Source organism: Panthera leo, chromosome D4 (assembly GCF_018350215.1).
Source record: "Panthera leo isolate Ple1 chromosome D4, P.leo_Ple1_pat1.1, whole genome shotgun sequence".
Lineage (NCBI taxonomy): Eukaryota > Metazoa > Chordata > Mammalia > Carnivora > Felidae > Panthera > Panthera leo.
Window position 1 is genome coordinate 74,670,915 of NC_056691.1, and position 19,147 is coordinate 74,690,061.

The following is a 19,147-nucleotide window of genomic DNA, read 5'->3' on the forward strand; positions in this document are numbered from 1 at the left end:
CCGTTTGTTGGGGTTTACACAGCAAGGCAAGCGTTGCTATGGCAGAATTGCAGGCAACAAGTCTTATGATCGGGAACTTCCAGTTGTGTATATAACACGATGGGATTTATTAAAGCAAGATAAACTCAGCAGCAAAGGATCTGGCCTGAGCCATGAATTCTTCTCATCCTCGCATCTGAGCCATCACATTCCATTTGAATGAGGCCTATCAGCCCAAAGGTTTTCATTAAATAAGTCCATTTACTGAAAATCTCTGAGAGAATCAACTGGGAGTTGCTCCCCCCCCCCCCCCAACTCACCATGTTTTAAAAGACAAATGTGTAATGTGTGGTTCTGACTTGATATTTGCCAAGTACAAACAGATCTGCTGTGCTGGGCAGTGAGTTCCCTCCACCACGAGATGCATTCAGGCTGAGGCTGGGGGACACCGGACTCTGACTGGGGGAGAAGGAGGTATTCCTAAAAGACATTCTTTCTAGTTCTAAGACCTCAGGGTTGTAGGAAGGATCCACCTGAACTTCCCCACCCTCAATCATTCTGTAATGTGTACCCATAGCACGCATTTCCTCAGGGAAGGAGGGATGTTCACCGGGGTCCTGAGGGCAAGAACTTTGAGACCTGAGTTGAAATCCTAGTTCTATGATTAAGTGGGTAGGTAGCCATGGGCAAGTCGTTACACTTCTGTGCACCCTGTCATAAAAAAGTGATAGCAGAGACAGCTAACACTTAGTGGCATTTAATATACACCAGGCACCATGGTAGGGGCCTCATCTGGATGATATCATTTATTTTTTCGTAGAAATGCTATGGAGAAGTGTGAGCAACCGTACTTTACTCATTAAGAAACTGAGACACAAAGAGGTAAGGGAACTAGGGGATGGTGCAGCCAAGGTGTGAATGCAGGCTGTCTGCCTTTGGGCATCTTGATCCTTGCTAGATAACAGTTGTCACCTCATCTATATCATGGAAGTTTTAGCAGGCTACCTTAGAAGGTGGGTATAAGAGAGCCTCTGTGAGAGCACAAACCATTAGTCTTGAAAATGTTGAGTAAGAGACTGAATCTTAAGTGGTAACCTTTTCCCAACCTTGCTCAACTTTGTTCAAAAAGGTGCTTTCCTCTCCCCCAGCCTGTAGCCTCCCACCTTTCCTTCTTCCTCTCTGACTTGACCACCATCCCTCTTCACCTTTCCTCTGTCTGTTCAAATATGGCTTTGGTGGAATTCAGGCTCAACAACGAAGGGCAAAACAACAGCCAAATTTAAAAGTACTTGTGCTTTTATTAAAAAAAAAAAATACAATCAGGTACTGTCCAGATGTGTTTTGGAAAGGAAGATCTCTTTAAAAATCCTTAGTTTTCATCATCATCATTATTATATTAATCATATTAATCATATCCTTAAAATCGAAACAGTATTGCTTTTCTGGTTTTTGCTGTATGAAATGTAAAAAAAAATTGGGGACGGCCTCCAATGACACACACTGAATCGTTGCGGACAAAAATAATGATAATTAATTATACAGCTTTGTGTAAAATACAGCTGGTTCTAACACCGACTACCACTGTACACCCTACCCCTCTCCCATTCCCAGAGCCACCCAAGAGAAGGACAACCACTGTGATGCTGTCACTGGAAAATTTTTTGCTGATTCAAACAACAAAACAGAAACCTGTGGAGATCATTGTCTTTGGTGCGAAGGAAATACTCGCAGGGTAGGTGAGGCGGGTGCTTCCGCCATTGGCCCCGATGATCCATGGTCAACTTTAACTCCTGACAAATACCCGGGTGTGGCTTGATGGTTGGACTGGTTGTGTTGATACTTTGGTAAAATTTGCTTCTTTCTCTGGGCCCTACTCCTCTCTCACCCAGTTGTCCCTGGAACTTACGCCCGTTTGCGCCTGCCTTCAAGGTTTCGGAAATTGCTGGGTCTCAACTTCATCTCAGCAAACTGGATTGAATATTCGTGGCCCTTCCAGTGGAACCAGTTGACACCCTGTAAAAGAGAGGAGACCTCCAGATGGGTTTCCAACAGGCAAGGTGTTCATTGATCATTGCTGCTTAGTTGACGGAACAAAAGGAGTTCTGTTTCAACCTGACCATGTGGTAGTTCATAGCTGTCTCTTGCCTATCTGTCTATTGGTCTGTGTAGTGAAAACTTCAAAGGAGTTGGCTGAATCTGACTCAGTTTTTAAAACTTTAGTCAGAAGTCACCGGCATTGGCATTGAGCTTTGAGCTGCCATTGTGAAACAAAATGGTGGCTGATGAGACTTCCCATGGGTAGGAATAGATGGTGAAGGAATTCAGGTCGTGACTGGAAGTTACAGAATTGAGTAGCTATATGCAGGGGAGTCTCTAATTCACGGGATTCTCACGGAGTATTTTAATAAGGGTTTGTATGGAATGGCAGAAAGAGCACAGGTGGAACACAAATTGTACAACCTGACATAGAGAGTTCAACCTCAACGCTCTTACTTACATACAGAGTTCAAGCTCAGTGCTCTTACTTGAGGCATAAGTGGTCTTAAACAAATCATCAAAACTTTCTGGGACTCAGTTTCACTATCTTTTTTTTTTCCTCTTAGGGTCTGATAGTGCCAACCTTGAAAGGGTGCTATGAAAATTAAATGAACTTGTAAAGGAGTGATTATAGTACCGGGCACATTGCAGGTGCGAAGTAAATATTACCTCCCTAATCTCCAATAGGGAGAAATATCCTTGGAAATTTGGCCAAAGATTTTTCTTTCTCAAGAAAAGATTATATTTGTGTCTGGGCCTCCTAATTCCATGTTTGACTCTTCCATACAGTCTACAGATGGTAGAGTCTGCCCTCTTCCCACTAGGGGAGGGATGTCTGCTTCCGGGAGTGCTCCTGTGAGGCCACCACCGCATTCTCTGACTCCTCTTCTCTTTTTTTAAAAAAATTTTTTTTAAATTTACTTTTGTTTTTTTATTCTCAAGTTAGTTAACACACAGAGTAGTCTTGGCTTCAGGAGTAAAACCCAGTGATTCATCTCTTACGTGTGACACCCAGTGCTCATCCGAAGGGTGCCCTCCTTAATGCCCATCCCCCATTTAACACCCCCTCCACCCCATCAACCCTCAAGTTTGTTCTCTGTATTTAAGAGTCTCTTATGGTTTGCCTCCCTCTCTGTTTTTATCTTATTTTTCCTTCCCTTAGGTCACTCAGGGAAAGACAGATAACATCTGATTTCACTCATATGTGGAATTTTAGAAACTTAACAGATGACCCCTCTTTTCTTTAAGCTACATAGGGCTGTGAGGGGACATGGAAAAGTTCATGGCTGGTACAATGAAGCAAAAAAAAAAAAAAATTGAGACACTACGTGATTCTAAGTGTTTGGCATTCACTGATATCAGGCAGTGTCTGAATCTGACAGGGAGGTGACATTTGGGAAAGGCTGGCTCTCCCCATGGACGAATGCGTCTGTGACTACCCAGTCATGGTAAAGCACTGCCGCCTGATAGCTTGGGCTTTGCGCTGCCCTTCCTCTGCCCTCCTGCTTCCCTCTGACGGAGGCGCAGAGCTGGAAATGAGCCCTCCTCATTCTATCCTGGAGACTGAAGCCAGAGAGGGAGAGTGACATCACAGAGTCCACACAGCTGCCAGAGCTGGGGCAGGACTCGCGTAACTCCTTCGTGGCCCTTTTCTATCAGCTCGTTCTTCTTCCAACAGTAGATGGGAAAGAAAGGTTTCCTTTTGGGCAGGCAGCTTTTGGGTTGTTTTTCCCCCCAGAAGGATTTTGTATTGTCCTGGTGGTAGGGGACAAAGAAATAAAGATAGTGGAAAAAGGCTCCTATGGAAGCATCCTTGAGGCAACATGAGAAGGTGGAAAGAGCACCCTGCTTTCACCCCTGCTTCACCTAGACAGCCTGCATTTTATCTGCTTTCCTTCTGGGCCACAGACAAAGGTTTTGTCCGAGGAGAACGTTCTGTGTTTGGAATCCACATGACTGGTGGTTGTCCTAGGATCTTCATGGGTTAATGTGGACTGCTTCTAGGATTTCACCTGACCCGCAGTGTCCCTGAGGTTTCTCCCTGCTGGGGACAGAGGTGCCACCATTTCCCGGAGGTTGCTGCCCCCTCCCAGTCTCAGCCAGAACTGAGGGGCTGGGGTGCCTGCCTGTCACCCCCAACTGGCTTCCCAAGCCCTGCCCCAGGCACTCGCAGTTTACTCACCTGACTGTGGTTGTTGTCCCCGTATCTCCCCATCAGGTTGACACGGTGACAGTTCTTGTACCAGAAAGCCCCCTTGTAGGACAGGGCACAGTTGGTAATGGCTGAGTCCGTGTCCTTGTCGTAGGTGGAGAAGGATCTGCCGTTGTGGTAAGCCATGGAGTCACCTGCAGAGAGAAAACAATGGATCTGAGGAATCCCAGCTGGAGTGTCCCTGTGGGCTCTGAAGGGCAGAACCAGGGTGGCCACTCAAAGGGCCTGGGGTGGCCTGGCCTTAAAACACTGGACCTGGGATTAGGGTCAAACATGGGGCTGGAGGGGACATGAGGGCTCACTCTGAGGGCTCGCTTCTCCTAGAAGCAGCATAAGGTGGTAGAAAGAAGGTTGTGGGTGGCTTTGGAGGGTCCAGCTTCAAGTCCTGTCCCTTTCCTTCCCTAGTGTGATCATGCACACATCAAGCCTCTTACTAAGCCTCAGTGTTCTCTTCTATAAAATGGAGCTAGCACATTGATTCTATCCACCTCAGGGTGCTGTTTGGACAATGGATATGAAGGTATATGCTGAATGGGTAGAGTAGTATGTATAATGGCTGTGACTGTTGTGACTTCTGTCACTGTTTTGTATTCCTTTATATAATGGAGCTCAGAGAGTAAGGTGAGAAACCCATGTTTAATAATGGTGCACTCCCCCCAGCAAATACAAGTATTTATTGCCACCCTGGTAATCAAACCCTTTACATATTAGAGGCCACCAAATAGTGTGTGTATCGTACAGTTATTTTTCACTATTTATGGGGCCAGTGTTCCCTGATCCTTAGACAAGATGCCCATTTGTACGTAGCACTATCTAGGGATCCAGTTTGTCATTTAATATATTGCATTTTAGGGACATTTAAGTGCCATTTCTTTCTGTGTCCCTGCACTCCCAGCTCTGGCCAACACAGAGCACAAACATATCAAGACAGTGAAACATTTTACCCTGATATCTTGAAGCAAAGTACAAAGGGTCTCGGAGGCCTTTTTAATGAGGAAGCTACCAGGAACAGGTGGGTATGGTAGAAACAAGACGACCTCCTGTGGAGGGCCGGCTGCCACGAGAGGAGGTGGCTTTACCAGGGTCACCTTAGTGAAGGGGTTCTGGAAATGCAGGGAGAGATGGGTGGAGGTCGCATTCCTGCTGCTTAGTGGCTTTGCTTTGCCCAGTGACAATATCCTTCTTGCCTGAAGCCACTTCACTCAGAGAGACATTTATTGCCAGGTAATAAAAGGCCAGGATTCTTTAAGGGACACAGGAAGGAAAACAATTTTGGCCCGTGGGCCTCTCTCCCTTCACTACCACCAGACTGATCTCAGAAGAGTTTGCTCTCTCCTTAGATCCAACCTGGCTCTCAGCAAATCTTTACCTGGAGACACTTCCCATTATGGATGTTTCCCCTCGGGGCTCAGAGAGGTTGGAAACATAGCATAGCTCTGTCTTTTTTGTTTTCATAGATGTAACTGGATGCCACCCCAAAGCAGGTAAGGGTGCTACCGGGGGGTCCTGCCAGCAGACCCCATCCCTCCTCGTTACCAAGCACACTCGTCCGCAGCCAAGCCTGCCCCCCTGGGTCCACCTTCTACAAGCTGCTTCACCCCAGGTCAAATCGCCCAACTTTTCTGGGCCTCAGTTTCTTCATCTGTGTAACAGCAACATCTTCCTGGAGGAGTTTCTGTGAGAACTGAGGAGGGGTGATGCATGTGGAATATCTGTAGAAGATGCTACCTAGTGGCCTGGATGCGTGTTGCTTCTTTAATTTCTCCTCTACCATAGAGCCAGAAAAACCACACCAAGGCCATTTCAAGTCCATGAAATCTTCAAGATCTGAGCTAGGTTTTGTATCAGAAAGGGAATGAAAGGGCCACTTGAAAGGCAGTGAGCTGGGGCGCCTGGGTAGCTCAGTTGGTTGGGTGACAAACTCTTGATTTCGGCTCAGGTCATGATTTCGAGGTTCGTAGGATCAAGTGCCATGTCGGGCTCTGTGCTGACAGTGCAGAGCCTGCTTGGAATTCTCTCTCCCTCTCTCTCTGCCCCTCCCCTACTTGCGTTCTCTGTCTCTCTCTCTCTCAAAATAAATAAACATTAAAAAAAAAAAAGGCAGTGAGCTTTTGGTCATGAAGGTGTGCAGGCTGAGGCTGGATGACCACGTGGCAAGGATGTCTTAGAAAAGATTCAAGCAGTTAGTGATGGAGAGGATTGTCTGCTACTCAGAGTGTGGTCCGCAGACCAGCAGCATCCCCAAACAGTGGCATCACCAGGGATCTGTATGAAATGCAGAATCTTGGGGATGTCAGCCCCTGCACATTAACAGGATCCCCTGGGGTCATATGTGCACAATAAATTTAGATGCACTGGATTAGATGAGTATTTAGGCCTCCGGGAGACTGTTTTTTCTGTCCAACTAAAACTGCTATCTAGAAATGGGTATGAAAAAGACATATTTTCTGATTCCCAACCTACTCTGTTCTGGTGACTAAAATATCTAGCCAGCTCTGTTCAGCTGCCGTTCTGGATTAGTACCTAATAAGGATTCAGGTATTTTGTTGATCTGATAAGTGGACAGATTAATGAAGCAAGGAGTGATGAGGAAATTAGCTAAAAACACAAGGAAGGCTTTTTATGGTTCCAGAGATCGGAAGTGTGGCTACCCCATACCTACCCGCGGTCCCGCTGTACCCCTCCACTTTCAGCTTGTAGCGAGTCTTGGCATCTCCCACGCTGAACCTGTCGTAGACGGCGTAGGCGGTCTTCCCGTGGTCGCGCAGGTCCACCCGGAGCTCGTACTGCCCTTGGGCTGTGATTTTGTGTAGATTGTCCAGCCCTGTGGAGGACAGGCAAGGGTTACAGAGGCAGCACGAGTGACCGAGGCCATTGTTTCTACTCCATCCACCCCATAGGAGCAGCAAGTTAGGCTCTCGGAAGAGGCTGGTGTCACATAAACCCGGGTTTGTGGTTCGGTCCACTCCTCACTGGCACAACACCAGGCAAAACACAGGATGTTTCTGAGCCTTGGGTAAAATTGGGTTGACATCTTTGCCCTGCCAACTTCCTAGGGCATTGTGAAGATCAGAGCGGAGGTGCCTGGGTGGCTCCGTGGATGAAGAGTAGGACTCTTGATCTCGGCTCATGGTTTGTGAGATCAAGTCCTGCATCCCGCTCTGAGCGGACAGCGCGAAGCCTGCTTGGGATTCTATCTCTCCCTCTCTCTCTGCCCCTTCTCCCCTTCTTCCTCTCTCAAAATAAATAAACATTTAAAAAAAGGATCAAAGGAGATAAGGTGGAGAAAGCACCTTTTCAACTCCCAAGCTTCTTGCAAGAGAGAGGCAATGGTTGCCAGCCGGAGAGACATGCTGGGGCCCTGGGCACCAGAGTGCGGAACAGTGTCCTCTACGGGGAGATTATCTGCAAGTGTGAGCTGCATGTGCGGATGGATGGACGGATGGATGGATGGACGGGTGGATGGATGATGGCATTGTGGTGTTGGTCTGGGGGAATTTCAAGAGGCCGCTCAACTGCTTATTGGCTAGATTCCCGCAGGCACACAGCTTCATCTCTCTCTCCCATGCACAAAGTGGGGATTTTGAACCTTGCATGAGTGCCACGAGGCTCAAGGTTAGACCAGAGTTTTATTTTGTTTAAGTTTATTTATTTATTTTGAGAGAGAGAGAGAGAGTGTGTGTGAGAGAGCACGAGTGGGGGAGGGGCGGAGAGAAAGGGAGAGAGAAAATCCCATGCAGGCTCCACATTCCGAGCTGAGCCTGATGAAGGGCTTGATCTTATGACCGATCCTGAGATCATGACCTGAGCCAAAATCAAGAGTCAGACACTCACCTGACTGATCCACCCAGGTGCCTCAACCAGTTTTATTTTTAATGACCTAGAGAATTTAACGTCTTTTCCATTGAAGATTTGCAATTCTGCATCTACTACCACAGCCACTGTTTCCTCCTAGTTTCCTTCTCTCCCATGGGTTGCTGTTAGGACAAATGACAAGGAGGGCAGAAATGGGAAGTTGGGACACCAACATGCAGGGCTGCATTACCAAGCCAGAATTCTTCTCTGCGGTCCCCAAACCCAGCAGCGTAGGCTTTCCAGTTGCGATAGAAATCCTCACGTCCATTCTTGCGTCTCAGGAACACCTATAACATAACCAAGGAATCAGGGTGCGCTTTAGCTATTGAAAGAAAGGGAAGGAATCTTTCTGAGAGGAAGAACATCAGACTGGGAAAAGCATCCATCCCCAGCTCTGTTTGAAACTAATTTGCTGTGTAACTGGGCAGGCCACCTCCACCTGAAAAACAGGGATTAAAAATACCACCTAGCTTTGGGTGATAACGATGTGTCAAGGCAGAGGTTCTAAATGCACCCTCTGGTGTAGGATGTTGCTGGTGGGGGAGGCCATGCACGTGGGGACAGGGGTATATGGGCACTCTCTTCACTCTATGCTCACTTTGGCTGTGAACCTAAAACCGCTCTGAAAAACAAAGTTTATGAATTAAAAAAAATACTACCCAGCTCGAACAGTAATGGGATCGCAAATAATTCATGTGAAACTCTTAGCACAGTGCCTGGTGGTTAGCAAATGCTAATTAATCCACATGATAGGCTCCATGACCACTGTCATTCTTATGCATCACAGAGCTGTTTGAGGGTCAGATGAGATAAATTACAAGAAAATTATTTTCTCGTTTTTTTTTTTTTTAATCCTCAGTTTCTTTCCCATTCCTTTGTTTAAGAGATAGTTCCTGAGTGTCTCTGTGTGACAGGCACTGTCTTGCAAAACCTCATGCACAGTTGGTGTCTGAGTGCATGGGGAGGACCTCCCCCTCCCCCCTCCCACCCCTGCTGAGCCCTCTGCCCCCAAGCTCCGTGAGGAGGACTCTGGAGCCTGTTTTGGTGATACTCACAATCCATCCACCCCCATCAGAGGTCATGTCACAGAAGACTTCCAGAGCCTGGGCCTTATCACCATTCAGATAAATGGTGTAGAGGCCAGAGGTCGTGTCTCCATTCAGCATTGCTTGGGAGCAGTCCCTGGGGAATGGGTACAGGAGTCCAGCTGCAGGATAAATAGGAAGAATGGCCCTCTTAGAGAAGGAGGATTGGGTTAGGGGATTTCAAACTGCACCTCTACTGTGTATTAGCTAGATGTCTATGAGTAAGCAACTTAACCTCTCTGCGGCTCTGTTCTCTCATGTTCAAGATAAGGATAAAACCCATTTGGTGGGGGTGCAATGAGGCTTTAGAGATTACGGATATAAGGGACCCATCTCAGTCTCTTATATTCATGGAAACCACCAATGATATCAGTGGGAGGAGAACTGAGCCCCTGTGAGGAGTGTGTATCGGGCTGACCTTGATCTACCTCGAGCAGCCAGGCAACACCTGATGAAGACCCAGGTCCTGGCCAGATGGCTGGGTCTTAGGCACCCACAGGTGGCTCACTGTGGATCAGGACACTCTATTGGGCATCTAATAATGATGCATCCCAATCTCTTCAGAGGATTTGGAAGCCAAAAACAAGGATTCTAGTCCTGAACTTACACTTCCTTGTCTTGGGACACTGGAGAAGTCGTTTAACTGCCCTGAGCCCGGGAGTCTTAGAGGGACCAAACAAGAATGTCTGGGGAATTTCCAAGTGATGTGATGCAAAAAGAATAAAACTTGATAGACATGGACAATTTTGGAGGTGTGCTTAGCAGGTGGGATGGAGAACTGACGGTCACAGCAGTTCTTTTTTTCTGATCTGACCTCCTCCCTGTACTGCACCTTCACTGGAGGTTGTATCATTAGCTGTTTCCTTGTTTCTTTCCCGGCTCTGGTCTGGGAGCATCTCTAAAGCACATTCAAATTTCTGTGCTCCCAGTACCCGGCATGAGATCTGGCAAAGAGATAACTTTCAATTTTGCACCTCCCTCAGTAGATGTGTGCAGATTGACTTGTGGGGAGTGTGAAGGGCCAGAGGCAGCACCGGAATGCACTCTGTGTACCCCACATCCAGGCCTTTCCAAAGGCTGACTCCCCCCTCCCTCAGGAAGGCATGCTTCCTCTTAATTCACCAATGAAATGCCTTGCATGTTCTCTGTCTGCCGAAGATAGCCAGTGTCTGCTGTGTAGGGGTGGTTCTCTGGGCCTGGAACATCTGAGCCCAGATCAGACTCTAAGTCATGCTATAGTCTTGAGCAGGTCATTTTGTGTCTGGGAGCCTCTGCTACCCCAACAGAAAACTGGGCATGATAATCCTACCGTCTTGGTGGGAGGACTGCTTTTGATTTTGAATGTGGACAGGCTTTGTAAATGCTGACATGCTGAAGGAGAGAAAAAGGGACACAGCTTACAATGAGCTTAGACCATGGACCACACCCTGGGCTAGGAGATCAAGGTCCTTATGGGGAAGGGATGCTTATTGATCCCATTGTATAGATGAAGAAACTGAGGCTTATAAAATGACAGCAACTTTCCTAAATCACACACGAGCAAGTGGTGGAGATAGGGATTGAATATAGATGTCTCCCTACTGGCCCTCCTTCCTTTTCATAATGAGGTCCTTAACTTCCTGTACCCACATCCATCAGACTTTCCGGTAGTAGCAAGGCATTGATCCTTTTAAGGGGTTTGATGGAAAAATCTTCTCAGAATCAGAGGAGAAGAGGAGGGTTGGTCTAGTCTCACAAAGTTTGACCTCAAGACTCAGATATACTCTGAGACTCTTACTTGTGGTAAAGATGGTCTGGACCAGCTTGCTCCTCAGGGGCCCATTCAATGCCTGGATCTTGGCTGTGTAGTGGGTGGATGGGCTCAGCTCTGCCAGGCTATAGGAGGTGGTTTCTGGACCCACAATGACTTCCTAAGGGCAGAAGAGAGAATATAATAGTTTTTGTCCACATACATCATCAGTGTACAGATGATACATTCATTCATTCACCCATCCATTCATTTCTTCATTCAGAAGAATCCACTGAGTCTCACTCTGTGTCAGGCTCCATGCTTACTTCTGGGACATCAGAAATGGGGAGACTGAGGCACGAGAAAAGGTGCTGAAGCCAGAGGGGGTGAGCAAATGAAAATAATATGAGAAGGTAATGATTTATCTCAAACACACTTGATTTTGGGTGGTGGAGTGGTGGAAGAAGTGGGAAAAGACCAGATGCCAAAGGGCCTTAAATGCCAAGCTGTGGAAATTGAAGTTTATCAGGATAAGCTGCAGATTCCCAAAAGGGCTTTTGAACAAATGAATGATGTGAACCCAGCTTAATTTGGTAGCAAGGTAAATCACGCAGAGGGCAAAAGGTTTAGAGACCAGTTATACCAGTGGCCCCTAATATGGCACTTTTTCATCCTCCTCTGGGAAACTTTAAAATAATATAACACCTGGGCTCCATCCCAGACTGACTACGTCATAAGAGCCAGAAGTGGGGCTCTGCCGGGTGCATATTTAAGAAGCTCCTCAGATGATTCTCATGCAGTCAGTCTGGGGATCTCTTGAGTCGGGGGGTGACTGCAGTAGTTCAGTAGGCACGGCACAATGAAAGTCTGAGCTGAGCTGGCATGTCTCTTTCCCAGGACGGAACTGTTCAGGAGAGGTGTACATGTGCCTCTGCTGTCAGACGTCTCCTAACTACCCCTGTAGGTTGTGATTTTGCTCACTGGGCTGCTGTCCAGAGGACATTGATTTCAGCTTTCAAGAGATCTTCCTTTTCAAATCCTCTTTCTAGCTTCCAATGCCTGAGAATTCACCTTTTAGCAGATGACTTTGGTGTCTGGAATTGAAATTCAACCTACGCTTCTGGCAAACCAAACTCATCAGTGCTGTCTACAACCTGCAAACACAGCCAACAAGGTGTAGGCAATAATGAGGCAGTGTGGAGGTGCCTGGAAGGTTCTCTCGCACCGTCGCACCGGGAAGGTGAGGTTATCCTGATTCTTCCAGATGGAGGGTGGGGGCTGAATTTCAAAGGAGCTGCAAGACTTGCTCTCACCCCACGGTTTATTGGTGGCAGAAGACGGTCTTGCATTCTGTCTGCCAACATCCTGCCCAGGACTCTTTCCTCCTTTACCAGGTTGATTTTCTTGGGTGAAACATACAAACTCAGGGATTGGACATGTAGCAAAGTAAGTCAGTAAGTGGACACTAGTGACCTTTGTGTGGTCCCCGGGGAAGGATCAGGTGCAAAGCTGGGTTCATTGAATTACTTTGGCGATACAATTACCCCTCAGCTCTCCCGGCTGCTGTGAAAAGTGGCTTTCTATGCAGTCAGGGTTGATCGAAATGAGGCTCAGGACTTCAGGTAAACAAAGTCCTAGAAGGCCTGACTGGGAAGGGACTTTCAAGATTGGTGAGTCCAATGCATTCATTTCACATTATGTGAACGCTGACACAACGTGCTTATGTAAAGGACTGCCTCCTCTATGAACACAGGGAGTTAGTTTGTTGTTATTTCAACTCAAAGAAGGGCCATGGTAGAGACTAGAAATGTGTGTTCACTTCTAGTTAAACATGGGAGATTGGATATGCCAGTTTAGTTCTATCTCCTTCTGAAACCCACTACAATGAGGGTAAAGGGATATAAAGTATAAGCCCACAAGGATGAGGTGGATGATAGACGGGACAGATACAGGCTTGCAATGTCAACAGGATCGTGACAGATGGGAAGGGGTGCCATGGAGTGACAAGTGAGGGGGCAGAGCTGAGAAAGCTGGGGCATAACTGACTAAGGGGGTGGGGCCAGTCAGAAGCGGGTTGATGAACACCACAGAGTCCAGCAAGTTCAGGAATGGAATGTGTACAAAAGCAAAGATGCCTTTGAAGACTAGTGTGGGGCATGGCTGAACAAAGGTGTGTTTAAAAGCTTAAATAAGGAATAGATGCCAAGCTTTCCAACAGTCTAGAGGACTCCAAGCTCTCCAAGCTCTCTTCAACAGTCTAGAGGACTGTCCTTCCCAGTCTAGATGAAAGGCTGAGGTTACTCTCTGGAGAGACTGAGCCAGAGAGAAGATTCTGGATTGAAATCCACCAGGCTCAGTGGTGCTACAGTGGAAACAGAAATGAAGGTTTGTTCACATAGGAGCCCAGGCTCTTCTTCCACCTATGCTCCTAGCAGCTTGGTTTGAAAGGGTTGGAGGAACCTCTAGAAAGATGGATTAGCTCAAGAGCAAAGGCTTATAGTACCACTATTTGTGAGTCCCCCAACAAAATGACTGGGTACTTGCTTACTCACTCTATGTTGAGCCCCATAGTTGACGAGACCTGTGTATGCATTTGGGACTCCCAATAAACTGTTTCATTCTTGGCTCAAGGACAAAAGGGCCATCGGGCATTGGGTGGGAGTCTCCAACATGAAAGAAGACCCAACCGAACAACAGCAGTGGAACCGAAAGAAAGAAAGAAAAAACTTGGAAGAGACACTATTCAGGTTGTAGAATAAAATACCAGTAACATATATTCTTAGAGATAACAAGAAAATGATGCATGGAATATAAACAATATGCTAAAAGAAGATGAATGAACAGGGAATAAGTAAAAGATCTTGGAAATGTAAAATGTGATGACCAAAATTAAAAATTCAGTAACAAGTTTAGAAAATAAAGTTTAGAGATAAAGTTCACTTATGTGAAAGGAACAGCTAAAGTTATTTCAAATTGGAAAGTACGGGAAAAAGAGGAGAGAATATAAATAACTGCTGTAAACAGTATTAATGGTTGATGGCATAAGAACATGGTGATGTATGTTTCAATATCTAATGGAATGATACCATCTGTGACATTGTATATATGGCAAATATTCCGAAGAAGCCTTTGGCTTTTGCTTAATAAAACATTAAAGCACCATGAACCCAGCTCCTAAAATGTCCTCAAGTCTTGTGAGCAGTGGTTTTTGATCTTGGCGGGCTATCAAAACTGGAGTCTGGTTAAAATGAGACAGGGAGGCTGGAGAATATGATTCAGAAGGTCTGGCATGACATCCAGTCCCTATTAATTTGTTTTTTTTTTTTTTCTTCTCAGCTCCCTAGCTGTATTGGGGAGAAACAACCCTAGGGTAATTCTTTTCTCTTTTGAGGATCATGTACATGTTTCAAACAGCAGTAGAGAGTTTATATACTTCAAGCTACCTTGACTGTACCATCCACAGATTCATACACCAATAGGTAACCGGTGACAGATGCCCTGGGGGGTCTCCAGGTGAGGAGAGCAGTTTCCGACTGAACGTCAGTAGCAGTCAGGTCTCTTGGAGAATCAAGGTCTGCAGAAGATAAGTCATTTATTATCAAATACGTCAGCAACTATAGGACAGAAATCCCTGGCTGGGTTATCAGGAAGCCTGGGTTCAAGTCCTTGCCCTACCGTTGACCTGTATGACCTTGGGCAGAACCTTCCCCATCAGTAAATGAGGAGGTTGAGTCATGTGATCTCTAAAGACATAATTCTCTGTGGTTCATCTCATCCTAAGGGCCAGATTTTCCTGAGCTCTATATACTCTTGATTGGCCTTGGGTGGATTTAGGGAGAAAGACACAGCTGTGAACGTAATTACCAACCTCTCTTGCTCTTCAGTAATAGGACAGATGAATGCTGATATTGGCATTCACCTCTACTGAGAGGATGCTTCCTCTATTTCCCTACTTGCCACAGTTTGTAAGAAGATCTCAATGTATAAAAACCCAATGGACGTCTAGGAAAACGTGCCTGAAACATCTTTCTCTTAAAAATATTTCCCTGCCTAGAACATGGATCATTAAACAGTGGGTTTGGGGCCAGTGGGGCCTGGTTTTCCACTTAAAAAGCCCTCCTTTTAAAACCATTTCCTAGTCCATGGGGAGAACAGGTCATTTCAGTTCAAAAGGAAATGGTGTGTTTCTTAAGGTCCTGACTGAGTGGGCACTGGTGAGTTTAGCTGATGCTGACATCATCACATTGCAAGGATCTGACTTAAGAAAGAAGGGTTAGAGAGCATGAGCACTGAAGATGAAGGCTGTGGGTGGGCGTCTTCCCGCTCCCAGCGTCTTTGTACCTGTTGTGAACTTGGTAGTGATGACTGAACTCTTCTGAGGCCCTTTCTCTGCAAAGATTCTCAGCACATATTCCGTGGCAGGCTCGAGGTCGGTCAGAGCATACTCCACTGTGTTCCCGGATACCGTGCGTGTAATTTCTGGCACTAGACATAAAATACACACACCGAGGCAGTTACCTCTCCCTGTGTGAGCCGTCAGCACACTTGGCACATGGCACACACATCTACTTCTAGCAACAATTTTCAGTGACCCTGCAGAAAGGCAGGTTTTGATTTCTGAAATGACACACCATCCTCGCTCTGTATATGAGGAGTGCTCACCTCATATACAAAGGATTTATCACACGGGGACTGGATTTTTCTGGGCACCACCAAAAAGAAAGGGGACGGGGGGGTCAGGGCTTTCCACATGGTGCTGGCTGGGGCAGCTTTGCAGCTGAGGTGTGGGAACCAGCTAGAGGAGAGTTGTAGCTAATGTCCCCAAGCCTAGGGCTGCCCAGATTTAATGTGTCCCATTGCTTGCTCTCACCCCCTTTTGGCTTACTGTCATGTCCTTTTATAATTTGACAGATGTCAAATCATGAGGCTGGGGAGCCACACAAATTGGGCAACTGCAGACACCCCAGAGCCTGGTTACTGCTTCCCAGACCTCTTTGGGTCAAGTCCAGTGACAGATACTGAACTATGGTGCCAGGCATGTGTGTTTATTTCTGAGTCACATGTGACTGACCACCTTGGCATGCCCGGGACTGAGAGGTTTCTCAGGGTGTGGGGCTTTTAGTGCTGAAACTGGGAAAGCCCTGGGTAAACTGGGATGAACTGGTCATCCTGTCTGTCATCCCTGAAACCCCCTTTTCTAGACCTGCCTCGACTCGTTCCATAATCGCTGTGAACTATAGTCTAATTTACTATATATAGGTGTGATAACCCCAGATTCCCTGACTCAGAGGAGTTTGCTCTTAAGGAATATTTAAGAATTGAAGAGATGAATGAATGAATGAATGAGTGAAGAAAAAGAAGTGTAAAAAGAATAAACCCAAGAATCTCTCTTCCCTCAACCCCCAACTTGCTCTATGCTTACAAAGAACTCTCTTAGCTAGTGTCCAAGGGAGAATTAAGATTTTCAGAGGCCCCAGACATGGGTTATGGTGCCTTTCACATTGTCACTGCAAGTAAAACAATACTGAACCATAAAATATGAAAACTTCCATATGCTTTGAGATTAAGATAGGAAAATTTTTTTCTAGGGTAGCTCATTACAAAAACATGAATTCATTCACCGAAAAGAAATCTCTTTCTCCTCTCTCTTATTTGTATTTGATCTTATGTTTTGGTGGTCATGGCATGCTGGTGCCCTGAACAAGTGTTTAGTCTTATAACTGAGTAAATGAATTAGCACAGATATCTGCAAAGACAAGGAGAAATCACTTCTGATTTCTCAATCACGCCTGTTACAACTGGCTCCCTCTGTGGCCTCTAAGAATCCCAGGTTCCCCAGCACCTCCTGAAATGGCCTGTTTATTTTAAATTTTTAAAAATTTTTCATTTAATTTTGAGAGAGAGAGACAGAGCATGAGCAGGGGCGGGGCACAGAGAGAGAAGGAGACACAGAATCCAAAGCAGGCTCCAGGCTCTGAGCTGTCAGCACAGAGCCCGACAGGGGGCTCAAACCCACGAGCTGTGAGATCATGACATGAGCCAAAGTCAGACGCTTAACTGACTGAGCCACCCAGGTGCCCCTGAAATGGCCTGTTTAAGACTCAAGATTTTGAACTCATTCTTTGTAAGAGATGACAACTGCTGCTTAGAGAGGAAGTCTCACAGTGACAGGCAGGGACACTAGCAGGGGAGGAGGGACAGGCTGGGGAGACACATGCAGGCTGGAGATGTGCTCTTTGTTTTCCTTGAAATTACCTCCTGGCCTTCCTTGGTGTAACCACAACAGTGATGCTCTCTACTCGTCAGCAAGCACATGAGGATGGGTAAGGCCTCCTTTGCCCCCACCCTGGCCGGGCCCTCCACACCCACCCATCCAGCCCCAGCCTTCGGCCCATGAGTCTATTCCGAGGTTGATAGACACAAGGATGTCTCTGGCCTTCCAGCTTACCCGTGTAGTTTTGCCATCCTGGACCAAAGGTGATGGGGAAGAGGTAGAATAGGACAGACACTCCTCCTGGTGGGGAGGGTCTCAGACATGACCTTACCTCTCTCCCCTGTGTAGGAGATGACATAACTGTCCACAGGGGCAATGGCTGGTTGCCACATGGCCAAGGCTTCTGAGTCAGTGATGTTGGCTGTCACCAGGCCAGATGGGCCATCCAGGGCTGCAAAGAGAGGTGACTATATGTTGGAGAGATAGGCAGTCATGGGGTAGGACATCAGACACAGCTGCTCTGCAGTCTCCCTGGTCCTAGACTCCTGGTGTTGGGGTTGGGACACAGTGTCTGTTGTGTGGACAGTTCTGAGTCCTGAGTCTGGAGCCAGGACCACCTTGGTTGGAGTCATGATTCCTTCCCTTGCTGGTTAGGTAATCTTGGGTCTCTGTTTCCCTACTTGTAAAATGGGAATACTGCTTCTGTCTGGCTTCATCCTCAGTGTTATTTTGATGCTCACATGATATCGGAGGTGAAAAGGAGCTATATAAACTGTAAAGGGCTGGGCACATGATGAGGGTTATCACTATAGTTCATATCACTTGTTACAAAAACAGGGGGCATAGGCGGCCAGAGGCTCTTCTGGGCTTTAAAGGATAGCTCCAGTTAGGTGGCTCACAGGCAACATGGAGCCAGAGGCTCCCCAGAGGCTGCGACCCTGGGTTCTACCACAGCTTCTCTGCCTAGTGTCTGTGTGCCCTTCTCCAAACCTCACTTTCTTCAGGTATCAGAGGGCGGCTGCTCTAAGGATGAATTAGACGATGTGTGTGAAATGTCTGGGATAGCGCTAGCTCACTGCAGCTGCTATTGTTACTTTTTTTTTTTTGAGTGGGGAAAAGGGGCAGAGGGAGAGGGAGAGAGAACCCTAAGTAGGCTCCACACCCAGTGCAGAGCCTGACGCGGGATTGCATCTCATGCCCCATGAGATCATGACCTGAGCCAAAATCAAGTGTTGGACGCTTAACCAACTGAGCCCATACTACCCAATATCCCTTTCTCAGAAACTAACCTAAATACGACTGTTGCCCCCTAGCATCTGCATTTATTACTCAGTTATTCTAGGACAATGGCCCTGGGAGGGTGGAGGGCAGTAGTCATTAGTTTATTTCAAAGATGAGGCTCCTGAGCTCCAAGAGATGTGATGACCCGCCTGAGAAGCAGGAGGAGGCAGAATAATTTTGGAAGCCCACACGGTCTGCTCTGAGTTCCTTCCTGTTTCAGCCTGCCTGTACAGGATCTCCTTTAAATGCCGAGGACAATGGGCCTCAGGAGGAAGTGCATCCAGCTTTTGCAATCTGTTGCTGTGGAGAGTCATGAATGAAAGATTTCTATGGGGGAAATAGGGCCTGTGTGGCAGGGCGGACAGGACTCTGGGTTCAGATGGGATGTTTTAATTGCATATTATCAACTTTTTTAGACTATTAGGATATTTTTAAAATTTCCTATGAGGCCCATTCTTTGGATCCCTTAATGGATTAGACTGGATAATTGCTCGTCTATCAAAGGATAAATTGTTCAGAGACATGGCTGCCTGAAAAGAAATTTTCCACTTCATTCTCCTTCAGTGCAATTCATTATTTCCCCCTCCTTACAGCATGCTGTACAAATCAGGTTATAATAGGACAATAATCCTCTATTTAGAAGAGCACAGGGCTTGGAGTGAGGCTGACCCAAGTTCAAATTTGTTTCAGCAATCACTAGTTCTGTGGCCTTGGCCAAGGTATTTAATTTCCCTGGATCTTAGTTGTGTCCTCTG

At 46.7% G+C, this 19,147-nt stretch overlaps 1 protein-coding gene across 1 annotated transcript in view; it reads right to left on the reverse strand.

The window, feature by feature from the left end:
* Positions 1-1,303: 1,303 nt before the first annotated feature.
* Positions 1,304-19,147, reverse strand: part of TNC (tenascin C) — a 66,768-nt gene continuing 48,924 nt past the window's right edge. Inside the window, exons 19-27 of the mRNA XM_042914112.1 lie at positions 17,443-17,562; positions 15,239-15,382; positions 14,341-14,471; positions 10,946-11,078; positions 9,139-9,290; positions 8,274-8,370; positions 6,891-7,052; positions 4,199-4,362; positions 1,304-1,992 (exon numbers count right to left, since the gene is read on the reverse strand). Coding sequence (XP_042770046.1) covers positions 1,882-1,992; positions 4,199-4,362; positions 6,891-7,052; positions 8,274-8,370; positions 9,139-9,290; positions 10,946-11,078; positions 14,341-14,471; positions 15,239-15,382; positions 17,443-17,562 — 1,214 coding nt within the window. The 3' untranslated portion in view covers positions 1,304-1,881. The remainder of the gene's footprint in view (positions 1,993-4,198; positions 4,363-6,890; positions 7,053-8,273; positions 8,371-9,138; positions 9,291-10,945; positions 11,079-14,340; positions 14,472-15,238; positions 15,383-17,442; positions 17,563-19,147) is intronic.